Below are 23,776 nucleotides of genomic sequence, written 5' to 3'. Positions count from 1 at the left end.
ATATTTTCTTCATTTGAAAATATTTAGAAATAGAGTAATTTCTAGACAGAGAAAATAGAACAAAATACTTACTTGAGTATCATATTCATAGTTTCATTTCGATCTTTACCTTGAAATGGTAGTGTACCAGTAAGCATTTCAAACTGGGAAAGAAACAAATCAACAGCAAACATTTAGAAAATAAATTTTTAAATTATGGACGTTGGGATTTTTATTTTATTTTTTAAAAACTCTTTAAGGCTCCATTATAAGTAGCTCCATCTTGCTAAGCTGTCCTGAATTCCATTTATGGCAGAAAAGCAGCACACAATTAAGCAACAATAAAACAGATAGACAAAAAGTTTAATATAAACAGTTTGGCTAAGTTTGGTACTACTAAAAATATAAGAATTGATCATTTGCTTAACATAGAGAGATACTTCTGTTTGTGTTAAAGTAATATTTCATACAAAAACCCATGAAGGCTGATAATTCATCTGTCCATGGGTTTGTTTTAATAGTCCATTACAACCACAAAAGCATATACACAGCATAATATAATATTCCTCATTCAACCAACTTGTTATACCAAAACATATTATGACTGTCACTGTCAAAGCATTGTTTTAAATGTTGCTATGTTTTCAGCTATGTATTCAGGTTAATACACTTTAATTAAACTGCTTTTAGCTCAACTCAGGAAACAGTGGGCAGTATCCAATGCTGCCTGTGAGCCAGCGAGACCCACTTCTAGTGCAATGGAAAGCTAGTGCTTCCTAAAGCGACTGGAAATGAGCCAAAAATACTCATTTTTGGAATGGAACAGGTCAGGAAAGCTCAGAGAAGGGAGCACCACTGATCTGTCCCATTCTGGAAACGCATGTTCTGTTTCACTTTCGGGGTTGCTCTAGGAACGCTAGCTTCCTGTTGTGCTGGCAGTGGGCTCTGCTGGAGCAACACCATCAGCAGAAGTGCAAGGGCAGCACTGGATACTGCCAAATTACAAAAATCAGTCAAAGATAAAGTACTATTAGAACTTAAAATTTGTTCTCAGATTGTAACCTGAGCAGCATAATGCTATACTAAATCTGTCCACAATCTCAAAAACTTATGGATAGCATTCATATATCCTTGGCAACATCAAGCAGCACATCCGCTTGTTATGTAAAACTAAGCAATGAAATAAACAGTACCATAAGAACACCAAATGACCACCAATCGGCACTCTGGTTGTGGCCTCGCCTGTTTACAACTTCAGGTGCCATGTATTCTACAGTACCACAGAAAGAATAGGCTTTCTTCTCTTGATCGACTGATTCTTTGCTGAGGCCAAAGTCTAAAACAATATTATAAAGATATATCAAGTAAAGAAACTTCATGCAGCAGTAGAATATTGAAAACAGAAGCAATGTGAATCAATTAGGAGTGTGTGCGTGTGTGTACACACACACACACACACCAGGGCTGGGGATCCTGTGGACCCTCAGATGTTGCTGGACTCCAACTCCTTTCAGCCTAGGCCAGCACTGTCAATAATTAGGGTGTTTATATTATATTTGATATTGTATTTTTAAGGTTTAAATCTTTTGTAAACTGCCCAGAGAGCTTTGGCATTTGGGTGGTATAGAAGTGTAATAACTAAATGGAGTTGGAGTCCAGCAACACCTGGAGGGTCACAGGATCCCCTCATCTGCTATAGACCACAGGACAGTAGAAATAGGACCAATTACAGCTAATCAATGAACTCTCAAATTAAAGAGAAAAACTGAAAATCTCCTGTACAAGCCCCATCGAAATCTATGCAAACTGCACAACAGCATAGCATTGCCTATTGAACCATTTCCTGTAGTACATTGGCTTCAGATCCTCACTTTAATTAATATTATATGACTGCCTCAAAGGCCAAATGATGGATGAGAGGTAAGTTGTGGTTGCTGTACTTAAGGACTCTTGTAAATATTTATTAACTCCTCCTTGGCCTATCATATTGCAGACAACATAAAAACCTGTATTTAAGGTAAGCCTACAAAAGGTGAGGCATGTTCCCAGCTTGAACGTAGTATGTACATACAAAAAAAGCATTTCTTTGTATTTGTACATTCAATGAGGCACACAAACAGTACACACAGTGGATATAAGGCGAGCACAGTTTAATTAAATGAGTAGCCCTCATATCAAGACATTGACCAAGTTCACATGACAAGATGATGGTTAATAACACTGGTCATGAGCCACCTGATTTACCTAATTACCCTGGTTGGACATGGCTTGTTGTGACATTCAAACCCAGCAAAGGTGGGTGGCTAGAAAGGTTAACAAACCACCTAGAACCCATGGCCTACGGCTGCTGAGTGGTTTGTTAACCACCCTAGCCACTCACTTTTGCTGGGATTGGGTGTCACGACAAGCTGCACCTGGCAAGGGTAGGCAAGGGTATTTAGGTAAATCGGGAGGGACGGGCGGGGGTGGTTAACAAGCTTCCATGGCCTATTAACTACCCTCTTGTCATGCAAACTGGGCCACTCTGTAAACAGGGAAATCCTCATCAAATCCTTGTAATATGTTAAGCATGTCATTCAAAGGCAAAGCTAAATGGTTCACAAGTAAAATGGAAAAGTCCTGATTTATTAATCTATCCTAGCAAATTATGGGTATGATCCAAAAAAGCTACATAGAAATATGCCTGCAGCAGCTCATACTGAAAAAGAGACAAGCTGCTATTTAGTTTTAAAAAGCTACTATTATGAAAGTTTGGAGGGGAAAATAGGTAAGGGACATGGCTTTTGCCCAGTTGTGAGTAAAGCTTTTGGAGATCATGGCTTTGACCACTGCATGGCTTCCACCAGTGTCCAGGAGCAGAGTCTATAGATTAATAAAAGGGTACAAAGACAAAGCTAGCTGTTTTTAACTAAGGATCATTCCAGTATGTATCTCTCTTTTTTGTGGGCAGTGAACTTCAATTTAAGCCAACTTCCTTTTTGAATAGTAACAGAAATGCTCAGGATTCACACAATTATATTTCCTCCAACATGAAAGCCTAGTGGGACTGCCCCTCCTTTGGGAGATGAGAGGGGGGAACAGGGCCATCCCACCAGCCCTGCTGACAGTCTACCTAATTCTGTTTTCTTCCTCTCCCTCCCCATAGCCTTTTCCTTGTGTATCGTGTCTTTTTTAGATTGTAAGCCTGGGGGTAGGGACCATCTTCTTTGCTCATTGATTGTAAGCCACTCTGGGATCCTTTTTTGGCTGAGGAGCGGGATAAAAATACAATAAATAATAAACAATAGTACATTCTAATCAGTGCCCAATTGCCTAACCAAGAGGCTTCCATGCTCCTTGCCCCTCTCCTCTCACATGCTAGTTTTGCTCTCCCCACTTTATGTTTTGGAACCAACTATGGTGCAGCGTTATGCTTGTATCAGTATTTTTATTAACCATGTTTAGCGCCAAATTGTCATTTGCAGCTATGGCTAGGTTTTAAGTTGTGGTTTGAGCTAACCGTGGTTAGGCTCTGAAAATGAAATGGAGGTGGGAATTTGCATGAGAGATGGGAGGTCTAACGATGGTTAGAATCATGGACAGTAGTACTTCAGTTTTAGGTTGACATGATAGATCCACATGCAATTGGTTCTTGAAAGCCTCAACGGGCTCTTTAGTTATCACATAAACCGGAAGTTTGATTTAACGCTTGCATTCACATGATAGTAGGAAGCCAATTGCCTACAGAATCCTTTCACGAACCCCTGTTCTACACAGATTTCATCAAGGTGTAATGGGGGGGCAGGGGGCACTATGTTTAGATTAAAAAATGGGCCAAGAAATCTAGCCATCTCCCTCTGGAAGGGCAAAAAGCATATGTAGCATTTCTTGTTTCAATTATTAAGGAAATTATTATTATTATTATTATTATTATTGATTAAATTTATTAATCGCCCATCTGGCTAGTTACCCAGCCACTCTGGGCAATGTACAACATATAATAAAACAGTTTAGAACAATAAAATTCTACAATAAAAACATTTTCTAAAATACCCTAACCCACCCCAAATGCCTGCCTGAACAACCAGGTTTTTAATGCACGGCGGAAGCTCATTAAAGAGGGGGCATGACGGAGTTCCCTAGGGAGGGAGTTCCACAGAGTGGGGGCCACCACAGAAAAGGCCCTCTCCCTCGTCCCCACCAGTCTAGCTGTCCTGGCTGATGAGACAGAGAGAAGGCCATCTGAGGCTGATCTTGTTAAGCGGCCAGTCTGGTGTTGATGGAGGCGCTCCTTAAGATAGGCTGGGCTGGAACCATATAGGTTTTTAAAGGTCAAAACTAACACCTTGAATTTGGTAACCAGTGCAACTCCTTCAGCACTGGAGTGATGTGATCTTGCCGGTGGCTGCCTTTAATCAGGCGAGCCGCTGCGTTCTGTACCAGCTGCAGCTTCCAAACCGTCTTCAAGGGTAACCCCAAGTAGAGCACATTACAGTAGTCTAAACGAGAGGAGACCAGGGCATGTACTACCGATGGGAGCAGATGGTTGGGAAGGAAGGGGTGCAGCCGCCATATCAGATAGAGTTGATACAGCGCTGTCCAGCTCACAGCTGACACCTGAGCCTCCATGGACAGCTGGGAGTCCAAAATGACCCCCAGGCTGTGGACCTGGTCTTTCAAGGGTAGCTGTACCCCATTCAATACCAGGTCAACATCCCCCAGCCTCCTCATGTCTCCCACCAAAAGTACCTCAGAAATTACAGTCATAAACAAAATAAGAACACATAATCAACGGTGATTGAAAGTGCTATAGACAGCATCCATAAAATTCACAAAATTGGAATTAGGGATGGATAGACTCACCCATGCTCAGCTTTGTCAGGCACTCGCCGAGCTGCCGCTGCTGCCCACCCCTGCTCACGGTGCCACGCAAGCTTCGTTGTGGCCTGGCGAGCACCCAACGAAGCCTCAGGGCTGCCCATCCTCCCTAACAAGCCACCACTGTGTGCAACAATGGAGGCTTGGCTACTTCTGGATAGGTAATGTTGCATAATTGGCAGCCAAAAAGGGGCCATCTATGCAACATTACAAGCATGAATGCTCCATTCACACTTGTAATGTTGTGTAAATGGCCCCTTTACGGTTGCCAATTACACAACATTACCTACCCAGAAGCGGCCAAGCAGCCATTATTGCACACAATGGCGGCTCGCTAGGGAGGACAGGCAGCTGCCGGGCACCCGCTGAGCTGCGGGGTACTTGCTGAGCGGGTCTGCGAGGGTGTGGGAGGGCAGGTGAGACAATCAGACGCCACCCCCGCAGACTCTCACAACATCCCTAATTGGAATAGATATACTTTCCCCTCACAAGCTATAGTGAGGCTCTCCATCGATGGTTTGTTTCTCGTGATGTCTGAACTGGGGACTCTGCCTTGTCTCTCCCCAAACAATCTTGAGTCATAAACCATGGTTTGTTGTTAGCTTAAGAACTTTGTTTGCAGAGAGACAAGCCAGAGTTCTCAATACAAGTGTCATGATAAACAAACCACAGAGGGTTTGTGGTTTGTTTAGCTGCTCCCGCTTACAGCAGGAACAATTGGGCAGCATGCACAAGCACACTGCTTGTAAACGATAAGCCAGGATTTTTCGGAACCCTGGCTTATTGTTGCATCCCACCATGGCTATTGTGATGGCATGGTTTGAAATCTCAGTGCTAAAATGTGTTACAAAAAGAAATTTCAAAACGATGGCATACTTTAGAAGATGCAAATATGGAATGAATTGTTGGCTATGAATTGCTAAAAGATCTCATTATGTTATTATTTTTAAGATGTTTCTAAGTTTGATCAAGAGTCCACTCCCTAAGGACTTGGTATGTTGAGTTAATGTTTGCAGTTAAGATACTCAGTTGCTATGATTATGGGATTTCAGCTGTTCCAAAAAATATTGTTGGGAATCTTGACCTCTTTCATATTAAAGAATTTGAACACAGCCACAAAGGTAAGAAATTGTACAGAAATTACCCCATGTCTGCCCCAGTACTGCAGCAACTGTGATAAAGCTCTAATTTATTTTGATTAATTTTCACAGGGTCTTCCAAAACTCTGCCCTGTAGGTCAATTGAAGGACACCTCTCAGAAATGCAGAAATCACATTATCCCCTTTAGCTTTATGACACTTAGAACTGTTTGTGATAATCTTGAAGCCCTTAGTGCAGGAACAGCCAAATGATCGCTCCAGATACCACTTTGTACAAACCATATAACAAGATAAAGTGTCTAATTTAGATGAGTTACTTGTCAGTCCAACAGCCATTTGTGCCTATGCAGACATAACCTGAACAGAGTTACTTTCATTTTTGTATAATTTATATCAAGATGTTCTTTATGACAAATTGCCACATAATGTCTCAGTAAACGTCTCATCCAAACTTAGGTGGATGAGAGAAAGAATATTAAGTAAATATATATTCAACATGATTTCAAGTACAATCTTTTAAAATGTACTGCAGGATCTCTTTTAGCACTTGAAAAGCATATATACTTCACACCTTGACATTGTCTTCCACACAGATTAACTGACCTTGCTAACAATGCTATATTGAAAGCTGAGCAATCTGAATAAGAACACTCACTTTTTTGCTATAGCTATGTGAAAAGCTGCCAAAAATACACCCGTAAGTGCCCACTCTATTGTTTTGCCCTGTACTATAATGCTGAAGAGGAAAATTTGAAGATTGCTTACTAATATAAGCTCTTCACTGGCAATTTCCAAATGCATTAACTTTTTTTTTTTCCTTTCTAGCCATATTAAAATTGCAGCTTGCAAAACAATACATTGGTTGATTCCCCCACCTGAAAATTCCTGTAAATCTTAAGTGGCCTAATATTTAAAATTGAATTGCCTTGAATGTGCAAGATTCTGTTTTGAACACCAAGGTGCATCACAACTGACACAACTGCCTCACAGGGTTTGTACCAATCACCACATCCAAATGTGGAACATGGAATACCAAGACAGGAAACAGAGTCCAAAAAGAACACCCAAAGTTTACACAAAATCCTACTTGGCTTTATCTCTCTGTTCCAAGGCACTGCTTCAAAAACCTCTTGTTTAGTGCAATTAACACTGTGAAAAGCTGCTGTTTTGGATGATACCTTGGGGTCTGTAGCACAGAGCAGCAAAGAGGTAGAGAGAACAGTTTTTAAACTCAAAGTCCAGGTAACCTTAAATTGCATAACCCATCATACTGCATACCTTCCATTCCTTTCAATGGTGCTTGTGCTGGGGTGCTACACAAGCCTCATCAAAAACCAATGGGAGAGACACACAAGTCATGCTCAGTGCACTGAGTCATGACTCAACTGTGTACTTTGATTCTTCTATAGAGAAAACAAGGATACAGTAGTCTATTTTAAATAATTAGCATGTTAAAATTAGGTGTAAAAAATCAAACTTTTGAAAATGTACTGAAACAGATAAAATGTAAATGAGGTATCATCTGGTACATACACAGGCACACGCACACACTTATCATGTAAAATCACAGTGACCCTGGAATGGTAGTCAGGGACTCCTCCCTAAATGCCATTTTAGTAAACTTTTGTATTTTACTATGCACTAAAGGGATTATCATCCTATAAAAGCCTTATTTTCTTGCCTCTGATTAAAGGCAAAGAGCAAGCATTTCAGCCTTAATCTCCTTGACTACATTACTTCAGAGAAAGGGATGGCTTATCACCCCTTGATCTAGGTAGAAAATTTGGGGAGAGGGAGGTGTTTCTAAAGAACAAAAAGCTCTCAAACTTTAATACAATGAAATCATTGCAAAAGGCTGAATCCCTATTCTCCACTGGACTCAAATTCTATATCCTAAGCTTGTGCTTTGTAATTAAAAACGTATGTTTGAATAGTTATATTTGCACTTGATTTAAAGTTCCATCTGATAACCGTACATCTTGTTTTACAGTTTGTTTGTATTTTTGCTATGTTTACTACTATTTTATGAATCCTTTTTTAAAAAAAATACTATGAATGATTAATGTAAAGAAAAGTGACTAATAAATTTTGAAGTTGAATGAATATCCAAGAATATCTAAGAAGGCAATCTCATTAGCAACTTCAACACGTCTTCCTTTGAAGATGGTTTGAAAATTTTAGTATGGCAGCCCGGATGTTGGTGTGTGCAGAAACTCGGAATATGTAACACCAATTGCAATGGCCACATTTTCCAGGCCCAATTAAAAGTGCTGCTGATTAACACTTTCAGTGGCTTGGGACTAGGTTATCTAATGGACCACCTTCATCCATATGGTGCTGTCCCATACATTAAGATCAGCTTCGGAGGTCCTGTTTGTGTGCTTGCTGATAAGATCAATTAGGTTAGCAAGCACAAAAGACAGAGCCTTCTCAGAAGTAGCCCCACAGCTATGAACTCTTTTCTGAATGAATTACACTTAGATCCACCGCAGCATTTTCAACTGTCCTTAAAAACATATCTCATCTAGGCTACCTTTTCTTAATGTGTGTTAGAGTATGTGATTCCCCTCCCTGCCTTATTCTTCCAAATTGAAATCCTATGGCTTCATTTGGACCTACGATGAGGTGGTGTCTTAGTAATTTATGTTAATTTGATTTACAAATGTTTTATCCTCTCTGTTATGTACACTATGTTACAAGGGCATGGCCCTGAAAGGCAGCCTATACATACTTTCAAAAAATAAAACAAACAAACCAACACATGACAACTAGGGGGATGCCTGCCAAACTGGGCCATCTGGCTACATTTCTACTGCAAACACTAATTTTAGCTAACCAGCCATTTTTGTGTTTACCTGGATTTAAATAACTACACTGTACCATGAACATCTGCTTCCATCATAATTTTGGATTGCGACATGGAACTAGCAGCTGACATCCACTGCAGAGAGGTTGATTACAACAGTCTTGAGGGTTTATTAATTGTGTTTTATATTTTTGGATTCTGATCCACCCAAGAACAGGATGCTAGAACCGCTTACACATCACTCCTGGAAATCCTTCCAACTATAGTTCATATCCAAAAGCAGCATTGTACTTGGAAGGCACTTCCATCTATGCAAGCGAGGTTCCCGGTTTTAGCGATTCCCCCATCTTGCTGCAGCCCCTATCCCATGCTATTCTGTTCCAGAAGGTCCCACAACTATTAACAGCAGATGTTTGGGAGGCAAGGGGGTGGGGGCAGTAGGAAAGTTACATTCTATGCACAGAATGGAAGTCAGTATCCAAGCCGATATGGTTTTCCTTTAATATCTTATAGGGTTTGCTCATTGTACCCTGATTTAATGAAAAATCTGCCTGAAGTGCTTAACATTCATGACTACAGTGTATCATAGGAGGCTAACCAGCTGGATGGGACACTGGAGGGAGACACGAGTGCTTGAAAGCCACTTCTGGCAGTTAACACAATATCCTAGCTAGACTAATATTTGTTAATCTAAAAGTCTAAGAATAACTGAAACCCCCAAACATGAAAGTGCATATTAAAATATCTAGGAACAACACAACCCAATGAAAAATATTTGCCATTAAAACTGTGTACTCTATTTATGGAAATATTAAAAAAAATAGCTATACTAGTAAGTTCCACCTACCTGTTAACTTGATATGTCCTGCTTCATCAAGCAAAATGCTGAAAATTAAAATTCACATTCACCAATACACATAACAGGAATATTTATAAGACATTTTAATAAGGCAACTGAACAAACAAGAATTATGCCAATATTATGTATATTTTCTGTTAACAAATGTACAATAAAATATTCAGTTTTTAATATATGTATATATTAGAAAAATGAAATCGTAAAGCTAAGCTTTCATGTATTCTACATTTATATTATGAGAAGCAAAAATAAATCTTTAAACAAGAGTACTATAATTGTGGAGAAAATACATTTTACTTTACTTTTCTGGCTTCAGGTCCCTGTATACAATTCCCAAACTGTGCAGATGATCCAAAGCAAGGGCCAGTTCTGCGAGGTAGAATTTCACATCTTCCTCTGTAAACATAACCTAATAAGAACTATATAGATTTACATTCTGATCTTGTTAAATTTCTTCATATCTGTTTACATATTTGCTTAAGAGTTTTAAAAAATCTGTGATTTAGATTAATTAGCTGTTGTGTGCATTCCTCATAATTTTTGTGAACCGCCCAGAGAGCTTTGGCTATTGGGCGGTACAGAAATGAAATGAAATGAAATAAATAAATAATCCAGGACAATAGAAGCTCAGGCTGTATATACACCATGGGAACACACAGGCACTAGAGAGGGTCAAGGCTAAAAATGAGCAGATGGACAGAAGGGAAGTACAATGGTGTTGAACTCCCTGACAGATCATGTGCTCTGGTTGCAGATCCACTTCTTCCACATGAAAAGAAGGTTTGATTGCAGTCCAGACACTTCTTACTCCACCCTCCTCCCACTGATCATCTGGTAAGCAGGATGGGGAGACATCCACAAGTAGTACTACTTTCCCAAATGTATGGATGGGGGCAGAGGGAGATTGTATATAAAGTTAAAATATATATGGGATTGAAAATGCAAAGGCTGATCTGGAAATAATAAAAGCAACTGTCAGTATAAAGATGACAGCAAATGTTTAGTTTAGAAGACAGCCATTTACCACAAATTTCACAACTAGGAATCAAGTAGGAGGAAAGTGAAAGTGCTATTACAGTGCATGTAAAGTAATTCACGTAAACACATTTTCATGTTATGAATGAGAAATTCTAGATACAAATGGAAGGCACATTTCTCAATCTATACATTGTACAGTTTACTGTTCAATCCTTGCATAATGACCCAGTAATAAATCCTACTGTGTTTAGTTGATCTTATTCCTAGGTAAGTGTGCATAGGATTACATCCTTAAGCTTGAAATTCATTATGGGAAGCACACCCATTAGTGGAGACTCTGATCAGCTAATTAAACAGGCCCAGCTATTCATTTATCCAACTTGCTTATTTGTTATCTCAGCACTCAAGTTATCACCAAATATCAATACCCAGGGGTGGGTATCTTGTTGCCCTCCAGACAACTCCCCTCAACATTGGCTATGTTGGCTAGGGCTGATGGGAGTTGTAGGCTAAAATATCTGGAGGGCCACCATTTGCCCACCCTTGATCAAAGTCAATCAGGAACTTACCCCACATGTATTTTCTAATGATTGTTAAAAATCAAGAGAAAAGGAAGTTGGTATACATTAATACTTTGGCTTCTGTAATTTAAGATACTCCATAGCTGATTATTCTCTCTAGCGACATTCCTCTTTATTAACCCAAACTCCCCTTTGTCTGAACAGCTTTATTAAAATACCCAGAACAATTCCAGATTGGAGAATGACTGCAGGTTACAGAAAGACAAATAAAAGCCAACTACCAGTGAACACTTTCTGAAAGAGGAAGAAAGCCATGCTTCCCAGCATGTGGAGAGGTGTATAATTTACTCATTAATACACTGGAGCTAACTGTATATTCTACTCATATGCCTTACATTTGATTCTGATAAATTCTAAAGAGAGACAACAGCACAAGTCTTTATAGAGCCGGAATAGTGTAGCACATATTCATTTACTACATTTATATCTTGCCTTTCCTCCAAGGAGCTCAAAGCGGCATACATTATTCTTTACTCCCCACCCCTCCATTTTATCCTCACAACAGCCCTGTGAAGTAGGTTAAGCTGAGAGAGAGAGAGAGAGAGAGAGAGAGAGAGAGACTGATCAAAGGTTCCCCGGTGAACTTCACAGCTGAGTGGGCATAGTGTCAAATGAGGCTCAGAAGATCTGAATACAAGTTCCTGTTCCGACTACTATGCTGACCGGGTGGTGACCTTGAGTCAGTCATCATCTCTTAGCCTAACCTATCCATTACATCAGCCTTCTCCAACCTGGTGTCCTCCAGATGTTTTGGACTTCAGCTCCCATCAGCCCCAGTCTATAGTACATGGCCAATAGTTAGGAATGCTGGGAATTGTAGTCCAAAACATTGGAAGGGCAGGGTTTGGGAAAGACTGACATACATGGATGCGAGGATAAAGACAGGAGGGAAGTTCCTTGGAGGAAGCGCACAATGACATTTTAATATTTTAACAATATTGTCACAATATTGCAACACTATTTTCGCCATCTAAATGTTGTTTTTAATATACATATATGTGCGTGTGTGTAAATACGTACCTCTTTGGATAATCTTGTGAACACATCTCCTCCCCTGAGAAAATCCAATATTAAATATAGCTTCCCTTCAGTCTGAAAGGCTGATTTAAAAAAATCAAATGTCCATCAATTTTATGACAATGGGTAAAATATATACACAGAGTATATAACATATTAAATAATATGTTTTAATCCAAGAGCACATGTGGTGTTCCAAAGTTAAAACTATTCAAGCAAAAGGGATTAATAGTATTACATTTTATGAAGAATAGTTGCTCAAGGTACTAAATTCAAACCCATCGGTTTAGCTACTGCTATTTACAACCTAAGGCACCCAAGATTTTTAGTCTATACTGCAAATATTTAAAAATCTAATTTTATAATGCAACTGATTATTAAGCCTTTAAAGAAATGCAGGGGAAAGCCATATGGTTTTAACTTTAATTCATCATACGCTTGTGTTCTTTTTCATGTGTTTATTCAGATATGCAATACCCTTGATTTTAATTCTGCTGAACACTATTAAGACAGACAAGCAAATATGTGCAACAAACAGCCTTCATGAGGGATTACAATTGGCACCCCAATCTGGTCATGTTGAGGCAAAAATCTCACATTTAGCAGACTGTACCGAGATGCTACCAACATAACACACATTATCAATGGTGCAAAGAGTCCTTAAGCAAAGTATAGATTGAAAAGACAACAGCAACTTTAAAAATGGGTGCTTATAAAACTATGCTTATTTTCAGAGTGGCCAAATGCAACCTTCTTAACACAGACTGAATTTCAAATTTCTCATATCTTCAGTGTCTGCACTTCAAAAAGTCTATATTTTCTTTATGTTGCTATCTGTACACAATTAAAAGCTTTATAGCAGGATAAGACTTTAGGTTCCAGTAAATACACACACACAGGCACACACACAAAGTCCACTTGGATTTGGATAAATGTCCCCCCAGACATTTAGCTCCTTTGCCATCAGCATGACTGTCAGAGTAACTGCTATGCTCGATAAACAGCCCAATCCACCAAACAACTCAAGTAGTGACCCCCAAATAGTGTATCAGGGCACGCTAGTGTGCCATGAGAAATGCATCAGGTAAAGACTCCCAAGGGAGGAAGTACTTCTTCATGCAGGGCATAGCTAAACAACAGAATTCGTTACCACAAGATGTGGTGATGACCACCAAATTAGATAGCTTTAAAATGGGATTAGTCTGATCCACCATTAATTTGTTTATCAAAGGCTAGTCATGATGGTTATATACTATCTCCAGGATTACAGAAAGCACACCTCTTAATATCAGCTGCTGGGGAACAACAGCAGGAGAGGGTTATTTCCCTCATGTCCTGCTTATAGGATTCCAATAGGTATCAGATTGGCCACTGTGGTAAACAAGATGCTGGACTAAAAAGGCCATTCGTCTAATCCAGCAGGGCTCTTCTTGTGTTCTTTATGAGCCCAAAGTAGCCGTTGACTAAGTTGGCTCCCCACAGCATGACTACACATGTCATTTCCCTGGGCTTGCCTACTCCCAGTGAGGAAGCACAGCCTGATAAGCAACTCTTGCAGAAACATGGGGTGGGTCCTCTTGAGGACTGACAGATCTAAAAGGTAAACCTTTTATGCAAGTTGTGAGCCTATTATAAATTTGGGGAACAATGTTTAAATGAAAACAGTGTTTCAATTCCACTGAAATTAACCAATTAAATTGGGTTGTGGATCATAATCATATGAAAATAATATTAATTCAAAGTCTAGTTTTTCCTCCAACTTTGTTACATGCAATTCAAATTCTAGAAGTGGGACACTGTGTTCTCTTTGATACACCAGCACCAACCCACGTCAGCACCAGAATAAAAATACTCACCATAGTGCAGTTTGACAATAAATGGATGATTTACTTCTACTAAAATATCTCTCTCCATCTTTGTACGAACTCTATCTCGGACTGCAAACAGAAGAAACAATGATCTATATAAACACACCATTTGACTTAAATCGTTTTCCTTCCAACGCTGTTTATCTCTAACAATCCCAGTTTAGTTACAACCTTATGCACCAAGAATTTCAGGAAAAACATTGATGTATATTCTTAACAAGATTAATGTATCCCCCACCCCACCCCCCACCACCCTAAAATTTGTGGATATTTGTGTCCCTTGATTATATACTGGAACATAATCACTAAAACCTACACTAGGTACCATCCACAAAAGACTACGCAAATATCAAATGGTCACTCTGCAAGAGCTTTCCTATGGTTTGTTTCACCTGTGGTTAAATCCTCACTTTTCCATGGAAAGCAAAGCCACATATTTATCCAGCACTGCATGTGGTGGCTCCACATAAGGGGAACCTGTATATTAAATTTCGTCCCCATCCTGCAAAGTGTCAAGGAGTTGGAGGCCCCCACCCCTTTTTGTTTCACACGGGCTGAGAGAGGGGACCTGGCAACGTTTCGAAAGGCAGCACGAGGGACAGTAGGACATGGTTTCCACAACAAAGGAAGCTGGGATACTTGGTCTGCTGGGCAGAAGGACTTCAGGAGGAAGGGCAGGGGTGGGTGGGGATAAACAACACTGTGTAGCTTGTTTGCCTGGTAGCCTGCCAGGAGCACAGTAGGTTGCTGCAAAACAACCTACTCTGTGTAGTTTATCACCCACCATGGGTTAGCATGACATGGGAACAGGCCCATTGTCTGTACTGCATATGGAATGGCCAATTTGAGGTTGGCACGTCAGGCATCTGATGAATTGGACAGTGTCCACAAAAACTTAGTCCAGAATAAATAAAATTGTTAGTCTTTTAGGTGCCAGAAGACTCTTTTGTTGTTTAGGTACAATAAACTATATTTGGAGAAGCCATATTCACTAGGTCATAAATGAAATGGGAGTGCTATTGCCCACATTTCATTCAATCTGTTTTAAGACAAACCCTTAAAATTGTATCATTTAAAAGGCATGGTTTAACGTGCAGTCTTAGACCACATTTTCAATGTTTGGGATAAATTCTGGAATAAATGCCACTGAACATGTGCAGTCTTTTTCACTTAACATAGTATATGTAACTAGTGCCTACACATTTGTGATTAAGCAAAGGGGCTTTTACATCACAAGGAGCTTCTGGCAGGCAGGCCTGAGCCTCAGCACCTGTCATTCTAGAATACAAAACAGTGATTAAAAATGACAGCTTCACTGAAGGAAGCAGCTGGGTAAAACAGAAGTCCACCATCAATAAAATTAGTACTTTGATGAAATCAATTAGCCACACTCATGATACTCTTCTGATGAATGTCCTTGAAGGACTGTAGCCAAACACTTAATCCTAAACCTATTTACTTAGGATTTCAGATTCACTACCTTCAATGGAACTTGAAGGGATGGCTATTGAACCATAAAATCCTTATATTTAGCAGCTAAATAAGTATACCCAGCCAATGAAAGTAATTCCTTTACTGTGTTAAAAAAAAGCAAGCACACCTTTCAAAGACGCTTTCTTCAGAACTTTCATCGCGTACAGCTGTCCAGCATCAGGACCAATAATTTTCCTCACAAGGAAAACCTAACCAAACAAGAGAGATGCTATATTTCACAAGCAATAAGACTGAAGGACAACAAGAATCCCAAGACCTCTAATTAGCCAGGTGGTACAAACTGTGCTATGTAAGCCTAGCATAGTACTTCCTATAGAAGTATTCTATAGAAATAAAATATACACCCACAGTAAGAACTGATAGGCTATATATTCCTACAAAAGCCTAAAATATGTAGACTTGCATTTCCTCTTTTACGTCTCTTATCAATATGAAAACTGTTACAAGAGCTATCTTGTACTATCACAATCTCCCTGGGGGAGAAAGGGAACTGACAGAGAAATACATAAAATTATTTTCATTTAAGTTTTATTTGCTTATTCCTTGAATACTTTTCAGGTTCACTGCCATTGTAACTGATACTGAATTTGCAAGTACAAGAGACCCCAAGATTAAAAAAAACATGCACTCTTAATTCTTTTATTCCAAGACTAGTGCAGATATTAACACTACCTAATCTAACCATGTTTAGGTGATTAGGAACAAACTTCAGGCTCCCATGCTCCTTCCCAAGCTGCACTCCCTTTCATTTTTTAAGCCAACCATGGTATATCATTAAGGCTATACATACAGTCAGGGCCAGGAATATTGGAACAAGGATAACTGTTTTGGCAGGTGGCCTCTGTACACCACCACACTGAAGTTGAAAGGAAACACACCCAGATGGGAGCGAAGTCAGGACTTTCAGCTGTAATTCAAGGGGTTTGACAAAAGTGGGGCACTAACCATTCAGGAAGTACAGCCAGTGGCATACACACACGCACATCATTGGTGGCTCATAAGTAATGGAACAAACCAACATCATTTCAAACTTAAGGATCGCCTGTAATTGCTGTTGTTGTTCAGCCGTTCAGTCGTGTCCGACTCTTCGTGACCCCATAGACCATAGCATGCCAGGCCTTCCAGTCCTGCACTCTCTCCCGGAGTGTGCTCAAGTCCATATTCATTGCATCGGTGATGCTATCTAGTCATCTCATCTTCTGCCGTCCCCTTCTCCTTTTGCCTTCAATCTTTCCCAGCATCAGGATGTTTTCCATGGAGGTTTCTCTTCGCATTAGGTGGCCAAAATATTTGAGCTTCAGCTTCAGTATCTGTCCTTCCAATGAGCAGTCAGGGTTGATTTCCTTTAGGATGGACTGATTGGACCTCCTTGCAGTCCAGGGGACTCGTAAGAGTCTTCTCCAGCACCACAGTTCGAAAGCATCGATTCTTCGGCGCTCAGCCTTCCTTATAGTCCAGCTCTCACAGCCATACGTTGCTACTGGGAAAACCATAGCTTTGATTAGACGAACCTTTGTTGGCAAGGTGATGTCTCTGCTTCTTACTATGCTGTCTAGGTTTGCCATAGCTTTCCTCCCAAGGAGCAAGCGTCTTTTAATTTCATGGCTACAGTCACCGTCTGCGGTGATCTTGGAGCCCAAGAAAATAAAATCTGTCACTGCTTCCATTTCTTCCCTTCTATATGCCAGGAAGTGATGGGGCTAGATGCCATGATTTTAGTTTTTTTTAATGTTGAGTTTCAAACCAGCTTTTGCACTCTCCAATTTCACCCTTAAAAAGAGGCTCTTTAGATCCTCTTTGCTTTCTGCCATTAGGGTGGTATCATCTGCGTATCTGAGGTTGTTGATAATTCTCCCGGCAATCTTAATTCCGACCTGTGATTCATCCAACCCAGAGTTTCTCATGATGTACTCTACATATAAATTAAATAAGCAGGGCGACAATATACAGCCTTGTCGTACTCCTTTCCCAATTTTGAACCAATCGGTTGTTCCATGTCCAGTTCTTACTGTTGCTTCTTGACCCTTGTACAGGTTTCTCAGCAGACAGGTAAGGTGGTCTGGTACTCCCATCTCTTTAAGAATTTGCCAGCGTTTGTTGTGATGCGCACAATCAAAGGCTTGAGCGTAGTCAATGAAGCAGAAATAGATGTTTTTCTGGAATTCTCTTGCTTTCTCCATGATCCAGTGAATGTTGGCGATTTGATCTCTAGTTCCTCTGCCTCTTCGGAACCCAGCTTGTACTTCCGGTAGTTCTCGGTTCACAGACTGCTGAAGCCTAGCTTGTAGGATTTTGAGCATAACCTTGCTGTCATGTGAAATGAGCGCAATTGTATGGTAGTTTGAACACTCTTTGGCATTGCCCTTCTTTGGAATTGGAATGTAAACTGACCTTTTCCAGTCTTGTGGCCATTGTTGACTGTTCCAAATTTGTTGACATATTGAGTGAAGCACTTTAACAGCATCATCTTTTAGGATCTTAAATAGCTCAGCTGGAAGACTGTCATCTCTGCTAGCTTTGTTGTTAGTAATGCTTCCTAAGGCCCACTTGACTTCACTCTCGAGGATGTCCGGCTCAAGTTCAGTGACTGCACTATCATGGCTATCAGGGACATTAAGATCTTTCCTGTATAGTTCTTCTGTGTATTCTTGCCACCTCTTCTTAATCTCATCTGCTTCTGTTAGGTCCCTGCCTTCTTTGTCCTTTATCATGCTGGTCTTTGCATAAAACGTTCCCTTGAGATCTCTGATTTTCTTGAAGAGATCTCTAGTCTTTCCTATTCTATTGTTTTCCTCCATTTCTTTGCATTGTTCATTTAAGAAGGCCTTCTCGTCTCTCCTTGCTATTCTCTGGAAATCTGCATTCCGTTGGGTATATGTTCTCCTTTCTCCCTTGCTTTTCACTTCCCTTCTTTCCTCAGCTACTTGTAAAGCCTCCTCAGACAGCCACTTTGCTTTCTTGCATTTCTTTTTCTTTGGGATGGATTGAGTTGCTGCCTCCTGAACAATGTGACGGACCTCCGTCCATGAGTTCCTCAGGCACTCCGTCTATCAGGTCTAATCCCTGAAATCTATTCCTCACCTCCACTGTATATTCATAAGAGATATGATTTAGGTCATACCTGAATGGTTTAGTGGTTTTCCCCACGTTCTTCAATTTAAGCCGAAATTTTGCAATAAGAAGCTCATGCTCTGAGCCACAGTCAGCTCCAGGTCTTGTTTTTACTGACTGTATAGAGCTTCTCCATCTTTGGCTGCAAAGGACATAATCAATCTGATTTCGATATTGACCATCTGGTGATGTCCATGTGTAGAGTCACCTCTTGTCTTGGAAAAGAGTGTTTGCTATGATCAGCGTGTTCTCTTGGCAAAACTCTATTAGCCTTTGTCCTGCTTCATTTTGTACACCAAGGCCATGCCTGCCTGTTATCCCAGTGATTTCTTAACTTCCTACTTTAGCATTCTAATCCCTATGATGAAAAGGACATCTTTTGTTGGTGTTAGTTCTAGAAGGTGTTGTAGGTCTTCATAGAACCGATCAACCTCAGCTTCTTCGGCATCAGTGGTTGGGGCATAGACTTGAATTACTGTGATGTTGAGTGGTTTGCCTTGGATTCATACTGAGACCATTCTATCATTTTTGAGATTGTACCCCAGTACTGCTTTTCCCACCCTTTTGTTGACTATGAGTGCTACTCCATTTCTTCTAAGGGATTCTTGCCCACAGTAGTAGATATAATGGTCACCTGAATTAAATTCGCCCATGCTTGTCCATTGTAGTTAGCTGATTCCCAAGATGTCGATGTTCAATCTTGCTATCTCATGTTTGATCACCTCCAGCTTACCTTCATTGATCTGACATTTCAGGTTCCTAAACAATATTGTTCTTTACAGCATCGGACTTTCTTTTCACCACCAGACACATCCACAGCTGAGTGTCCTTTCGGCTTTGGCCCAGCCGCTTCACTCTTTCTGGCGCTACTTGGAAATTCCCTCTGCTCTTCCCCAGTAGTATATTGGACACCTTCCGACCTGAGGGGCTCATCTTCCGGCGTCATCTCTTTTAGCCTTGTGATACGTTCCATGGGGTTTTCTTGGCAAGAATACTGGAGTGGGTTGCCATTTCCTTCTCCAGTGGACCACATTTTGTCAGAACTCTTCACCATGACCTGTCCGTCTTGGGTGGCCCTGCACGGCATAGCTTATGGCTTCACTGAGTTACGCAAGCCCCTTCACCACAACAAGGCAGTGATCCATATGAAAATCCTTTGCAGTCAGTGACTGCCTGAAGTCTGGAACCCATGGACATGACCAAATGCTGAGTTTCCTCCCTCGAGATGCTTTGCCAGGCCTTCACTGCAGCTGCCTTCAGCTGCTGCTTGTTTGTGGGTCTTTCTGCCTTCAGTCTTGTCTTCATTAAGTGAAAAGCATGCCCTATTGGGTTGAGATCAGGTGACTGACTTGGCCATTGAAGAACATCCCACTTCTTTGCCTTGAGAAACTCTTGGGTAGCTTTTGCTTTATGTTTTGGGTCATTCTCCATCTGCAATATGAAGCGAGCTCCTATCAGTTTGGCAGCGTTCGGCTGAATCTGAGCAGTATAGCTCTATACATTTCAGAATTCATCCTGCTGCTTTTATCAGCAGCCAGGTCATCAGTAAACACCAGTGACCCAGTTCCACTGGCAGCCATACATGCCCATGCCATAACATTGCCTCCACCATGTTTGACAGATGATGTGGTATGCTTTGGATCATGAGCTGTTCCTTTCCTTCTCCATATTTTTCTCTTCCCATCATTCTGGTACAAGTTAATCTTGCTTTCATCAGTCCAACGAATCTTATTCCAGAACTGGGCAGTCTTTTTTAGGTGTTTGCTGGCAAAGGCTAATCTGGCCTTTTGGTTCTTGAGCGTTACCAGTGGTCTGCACCTTGTTGTGAAGCCTCTGTATTTACATTCATAAAGCCGTCTCTTGACTGTAGATGTTGACAATGATATGCCTACCTCTGCAAGAGCATTCTTGACCTGGCTAGATGTTGTGTAAGGGTTCCTCTTCACCATGAGCAGAATTCTACGGTCAACAACTTTAGTTGTCTTCCGTGGTCTGCCAGGCCTTTTGCTGTTTTTGAGCTTGCCAGTTAATTCCTTCTTTTTCAGGATGTTCCAAACTGTTGTATTGGCCACTCCCAATGTTTTTGCTATCTCTCTGATGGGTTAATTTTGTTTCCTCAGCCTAATGATGGCCTCCTTCACTCGCATGGACACCTCTTTGGACCTCATGTTGGGGGTTCCAGTGAACAGCTACCAAATGCAAATGTAACACTCAGAACCGCCTCCAGGCCTTTTATCTGCTTGACTGGTCATGGGGTACCCAGGAAACAGGCCACACCTGGCCATGCAGGTACTTGTCAGCCATTCGTTCCATTATTTATGAGCCCCCAACGATGGGGGGGGGTATGCCACTGGCTGTACTTCCTGAATGGTTAGTGCCCCACTTTTGTCAAACCCCTTGAATTACAGCTGACAGTCCTGACTTTGCTCCCATCTGGGTGTGTTTCCTTTCAACTTCAATGTGGTGGTGTACAGAAGCCAACTGCCAAAACAGTTATCCTTGTTCCAATATTTCTGGCCCTGACTGTATGTTTAGTTTGCAAACCCACTTCTAATCATACTTGCAAACTGTTGATGGGATTGAACAGTGGTTAATAAAGTGTCATTGCAGATATACAACACTGCCCCATGGGGAAGGAGGACATGTGAGAACAAGAGAAGGAGGATATGAGGGAACATGAGGAGAAAGGGAGGAGAAACATATATGCCTGTGGGATGCTCCTCATCTTCTAACTGCAGTTAGACCGCAATCCTATGGTCCCTGCGAGAGCATCCCAGGGAACATAGGATTGTTTGGAGTCCCCCTCCCAAGGCCATAGACACTGCTACAATCTTGGATGGGGGCCTCTTAAGTTCCAATCCACCACCTCCACACCTCTGCAGTCACTGCAGAAAGAACCACACCTGCTGCTTCCCAAGGTCGCAAATGCAGCCTCAGCGGGAGAGAAAAGGAGGTGTTCCTGTTGGCAGGGAGGGGAGAGGCCAGGATACAAGAATCTTATGGCCTTTCCAGCCCTGGCAGCATGCCATCTCTAGATGGGCTCAAAGGCTAATCTAGAAGAAAATTTGGTAAAAGGAGAATGGAGAGGTGAAAATCACTTCCATTGCTCCAGTCACTCTGCCATTAGCAGCCCAGTAGGACATTAGATACTTGGAAGTCTCAGAAATCAGAGGCTTCCTTCTGCTTAAGAGCTTCCACCTAAGAGCTTCCTTCCACCTGTGTGCAATCCACTGGAGGCTTCCTATAGGTTGCGTTCTTAGGTGATCAAGTAGATTAACTTTGGCACAAGGCCTACCAATATTAGAATTAATATTACACAACCAACATTATGTTTATTGCACCTACCAATTTAGAACCAGATATAAAATGCTTCTCCTATCATATGGACATACGTCTACCACTGTGCACATTTTAACCCTCAGTATTATGCAATGTATGGGCAACATTTGTAAATTTTAATATATATGAAACTGCTAAAGCAGAAACAAAAATGCAATAACAATTTTTTAAAGTTGTGTTCTGGAGATATAATTTAATGTTTCAATAATGGTGCAACCAGTGAACGCACATATGCTTAAAGAGCACTTTCATAGCTTTTCAATTATGATGTCTATTCGTTTTCTCTGAACAAATCTAATATGGTTTTCCATCTTCCTCCTTCCACCAATTTTCACTGAAATGGCTGAAACGTAAAAGAGTAAAGTGTCTTGTAAGGGAAGGAGGGAGTATATATTGAAGTGTAAGTTCCCCGTCACACAGAACTCCATTCTCCCATCTAGTACAGAAATACAAATCAAGTGTATGATCAGCTGAATGAGTGGAACTATTAGGACATGCAACACAACATTTAGAATAAAAAACAACTTTCATCTTACCTTTCCAAAAGATCCCTGACCAAGGACTTTAAGTAATTCAAATTGTGCAGGATCTGCTTTTTCACATCCTTCTTTCACATGATGGGTAATAGGTATCTCTTTTACATTTCCTTCATCCTACCCAAGCAAAAATCAATAGTAACCACCACTGAAATAATAATCTTCAGTGCCCCCATTTGTATACATTTGTAAAGGGCAATATGTTATAATTTATTATTATTTATAAGAAAGGTATGACTAGATGTTTTCTAATTAAATGGAAAAATATACATAGGTGTTTTAGAGTGTAAACATTCAGGCAGAAGTACAACCAAAAGTGTCACCACTACTTGTAAGGCAAAGGGAAATAGAGCAAGGGGGAATCCTTTTCATAATTATATGGGCACATACTCCTCTTAAAATCATAAAGCTAAGTTGTGTAGTCATCTTTTCTTCTAAATACACAATTAGAATCACAGGGTTTATACTGGTAAACATAAACACCTGCCTTATACTGGCTATGTTTGAATGTCACCAAATCATAGTTTAGTTAGTATGACATGAACAAACTTCAACGAGTCTTGGCTTGCACACTTCTTCCTTCCCTCTCCTCTCCCATGCAGCTGGGAGGAGGTGTCTGGAAACTTTTGCTACCATCTTTGTTTAAACACCAATTGTTGTGCTGTCCAGGTCGACAAACTATGGCTAACATTAAGTATGGTTAGTCTAAAAAGCCACTTCAACCCACAGCTCATTTTAAGCTAACGATTCTTAATATTAACAACAGTTTGTCAGTCCAAACAACACAGCAGAAGCTTCTAAACTCCCCCCTCCACCTGGCATGCTGGAGAAGGGGGGAGAACATGAGCCCAAGGCTCACCTTCCGCTCATTCACATTGTACTAAAGCAATGTGACCTCTTGTATTGCATCTTTTTGATTTTAAGCCTGAGGGTAGGACTGTCTTATTATTGATCTTTATAAGCTACTCTGAGAGCCTTTTTCAGGAGAAGAGCAGGATAAAATGCAATGCTTTAAATAATAGCAAACACATTTTAATGCAGGGGTGCACAGCCATGCCCCCAAGGCCTTAACTGCACCTTCCTAAAGTGTTCGGACCCTTCCCTCAGCTACTGACGCCACAAAATTCCCCTCACCAATTTCCCTCTGATTGTACCACTGTAGCGGCTGCCACGTTTGTCACCACCAATTGCTAGATTTCTCTCTACTCCCTTACCCAGCAATCTTGATAGAGGTCACTCTTTCCCCACTAG

At 40.8% G+C, this 23,776-nt stretch overlaps 1 protein-coding gene across 3 annotated transcripts in view; it reads right to left on the bottom strand.

The window, feature by feature from the left end:
• Positions 1 to 23,776, bottom strand: part of RPS6KA6 (ribosomal protein S6 kinase A6) — a 68,039-nt gene that overhangs the window by 16,020 nt on the left and 28,243 nt on the right. For 2 of the 3 annotated variants that reach the window (XM_084814032.1, XM_084814033.1), the window contains exons 3-10: positions 22,526 to 22,642; positions 15,646 to 15,727; positions 14,034 to 14,114; positions 12,181 to 12,260; positions 9,904 to 10,010; positions 9,590 to 9,627; positions 1,173 to 1,315; positions 73 to 143 (exon numbers count right to left, since the gene is read on the bottom strand). In XM_084814032.1, the coding sequence (XP_084670158.1) occupies positions 73 to 143; positions 1,173 to 1,315; positions 9,590 to 9,627; positions 9,904 to 10,010; positions 12,181 to 12,260; positions 14,034 to 14,114; positions 15,646 to 15,727; positions 22,526 to 22,642 (719 nt within the window). Of the gene's footprint in view, positions 1 to 72; positions 144 to 1,172; positions 1,316 to 9,589; positions 9,628 to 9,903; positions 10,011 to 12,180; positions 12,261 to 14,033; positions 14,115 to 15,645; positions 15,728 to 22,525; positions 22,643 to 23,776 lie in introns of those variants that run through there. The other variant, XM_084814034.1, reaches the window with a different exon arrangement.

Source organism: Heloderma suspectum, chromosome 9, assembly GCF_057233095.1.
Source record: "Heloderma suspectum isolate Gila_16-S chromosome 9, 16-S_ref, whole genome shotgun sequence".
NCBI lineage: Eukaryota > Metazoa > Chordata > Lepidosauria > Squamata > Helodermatidae > Heloderma > Heloderma suspectum.
Note: the sequence above shows the minus strand (reverse complement) of the source record. Positions and strands in the feature narration are given on the sequence as shown.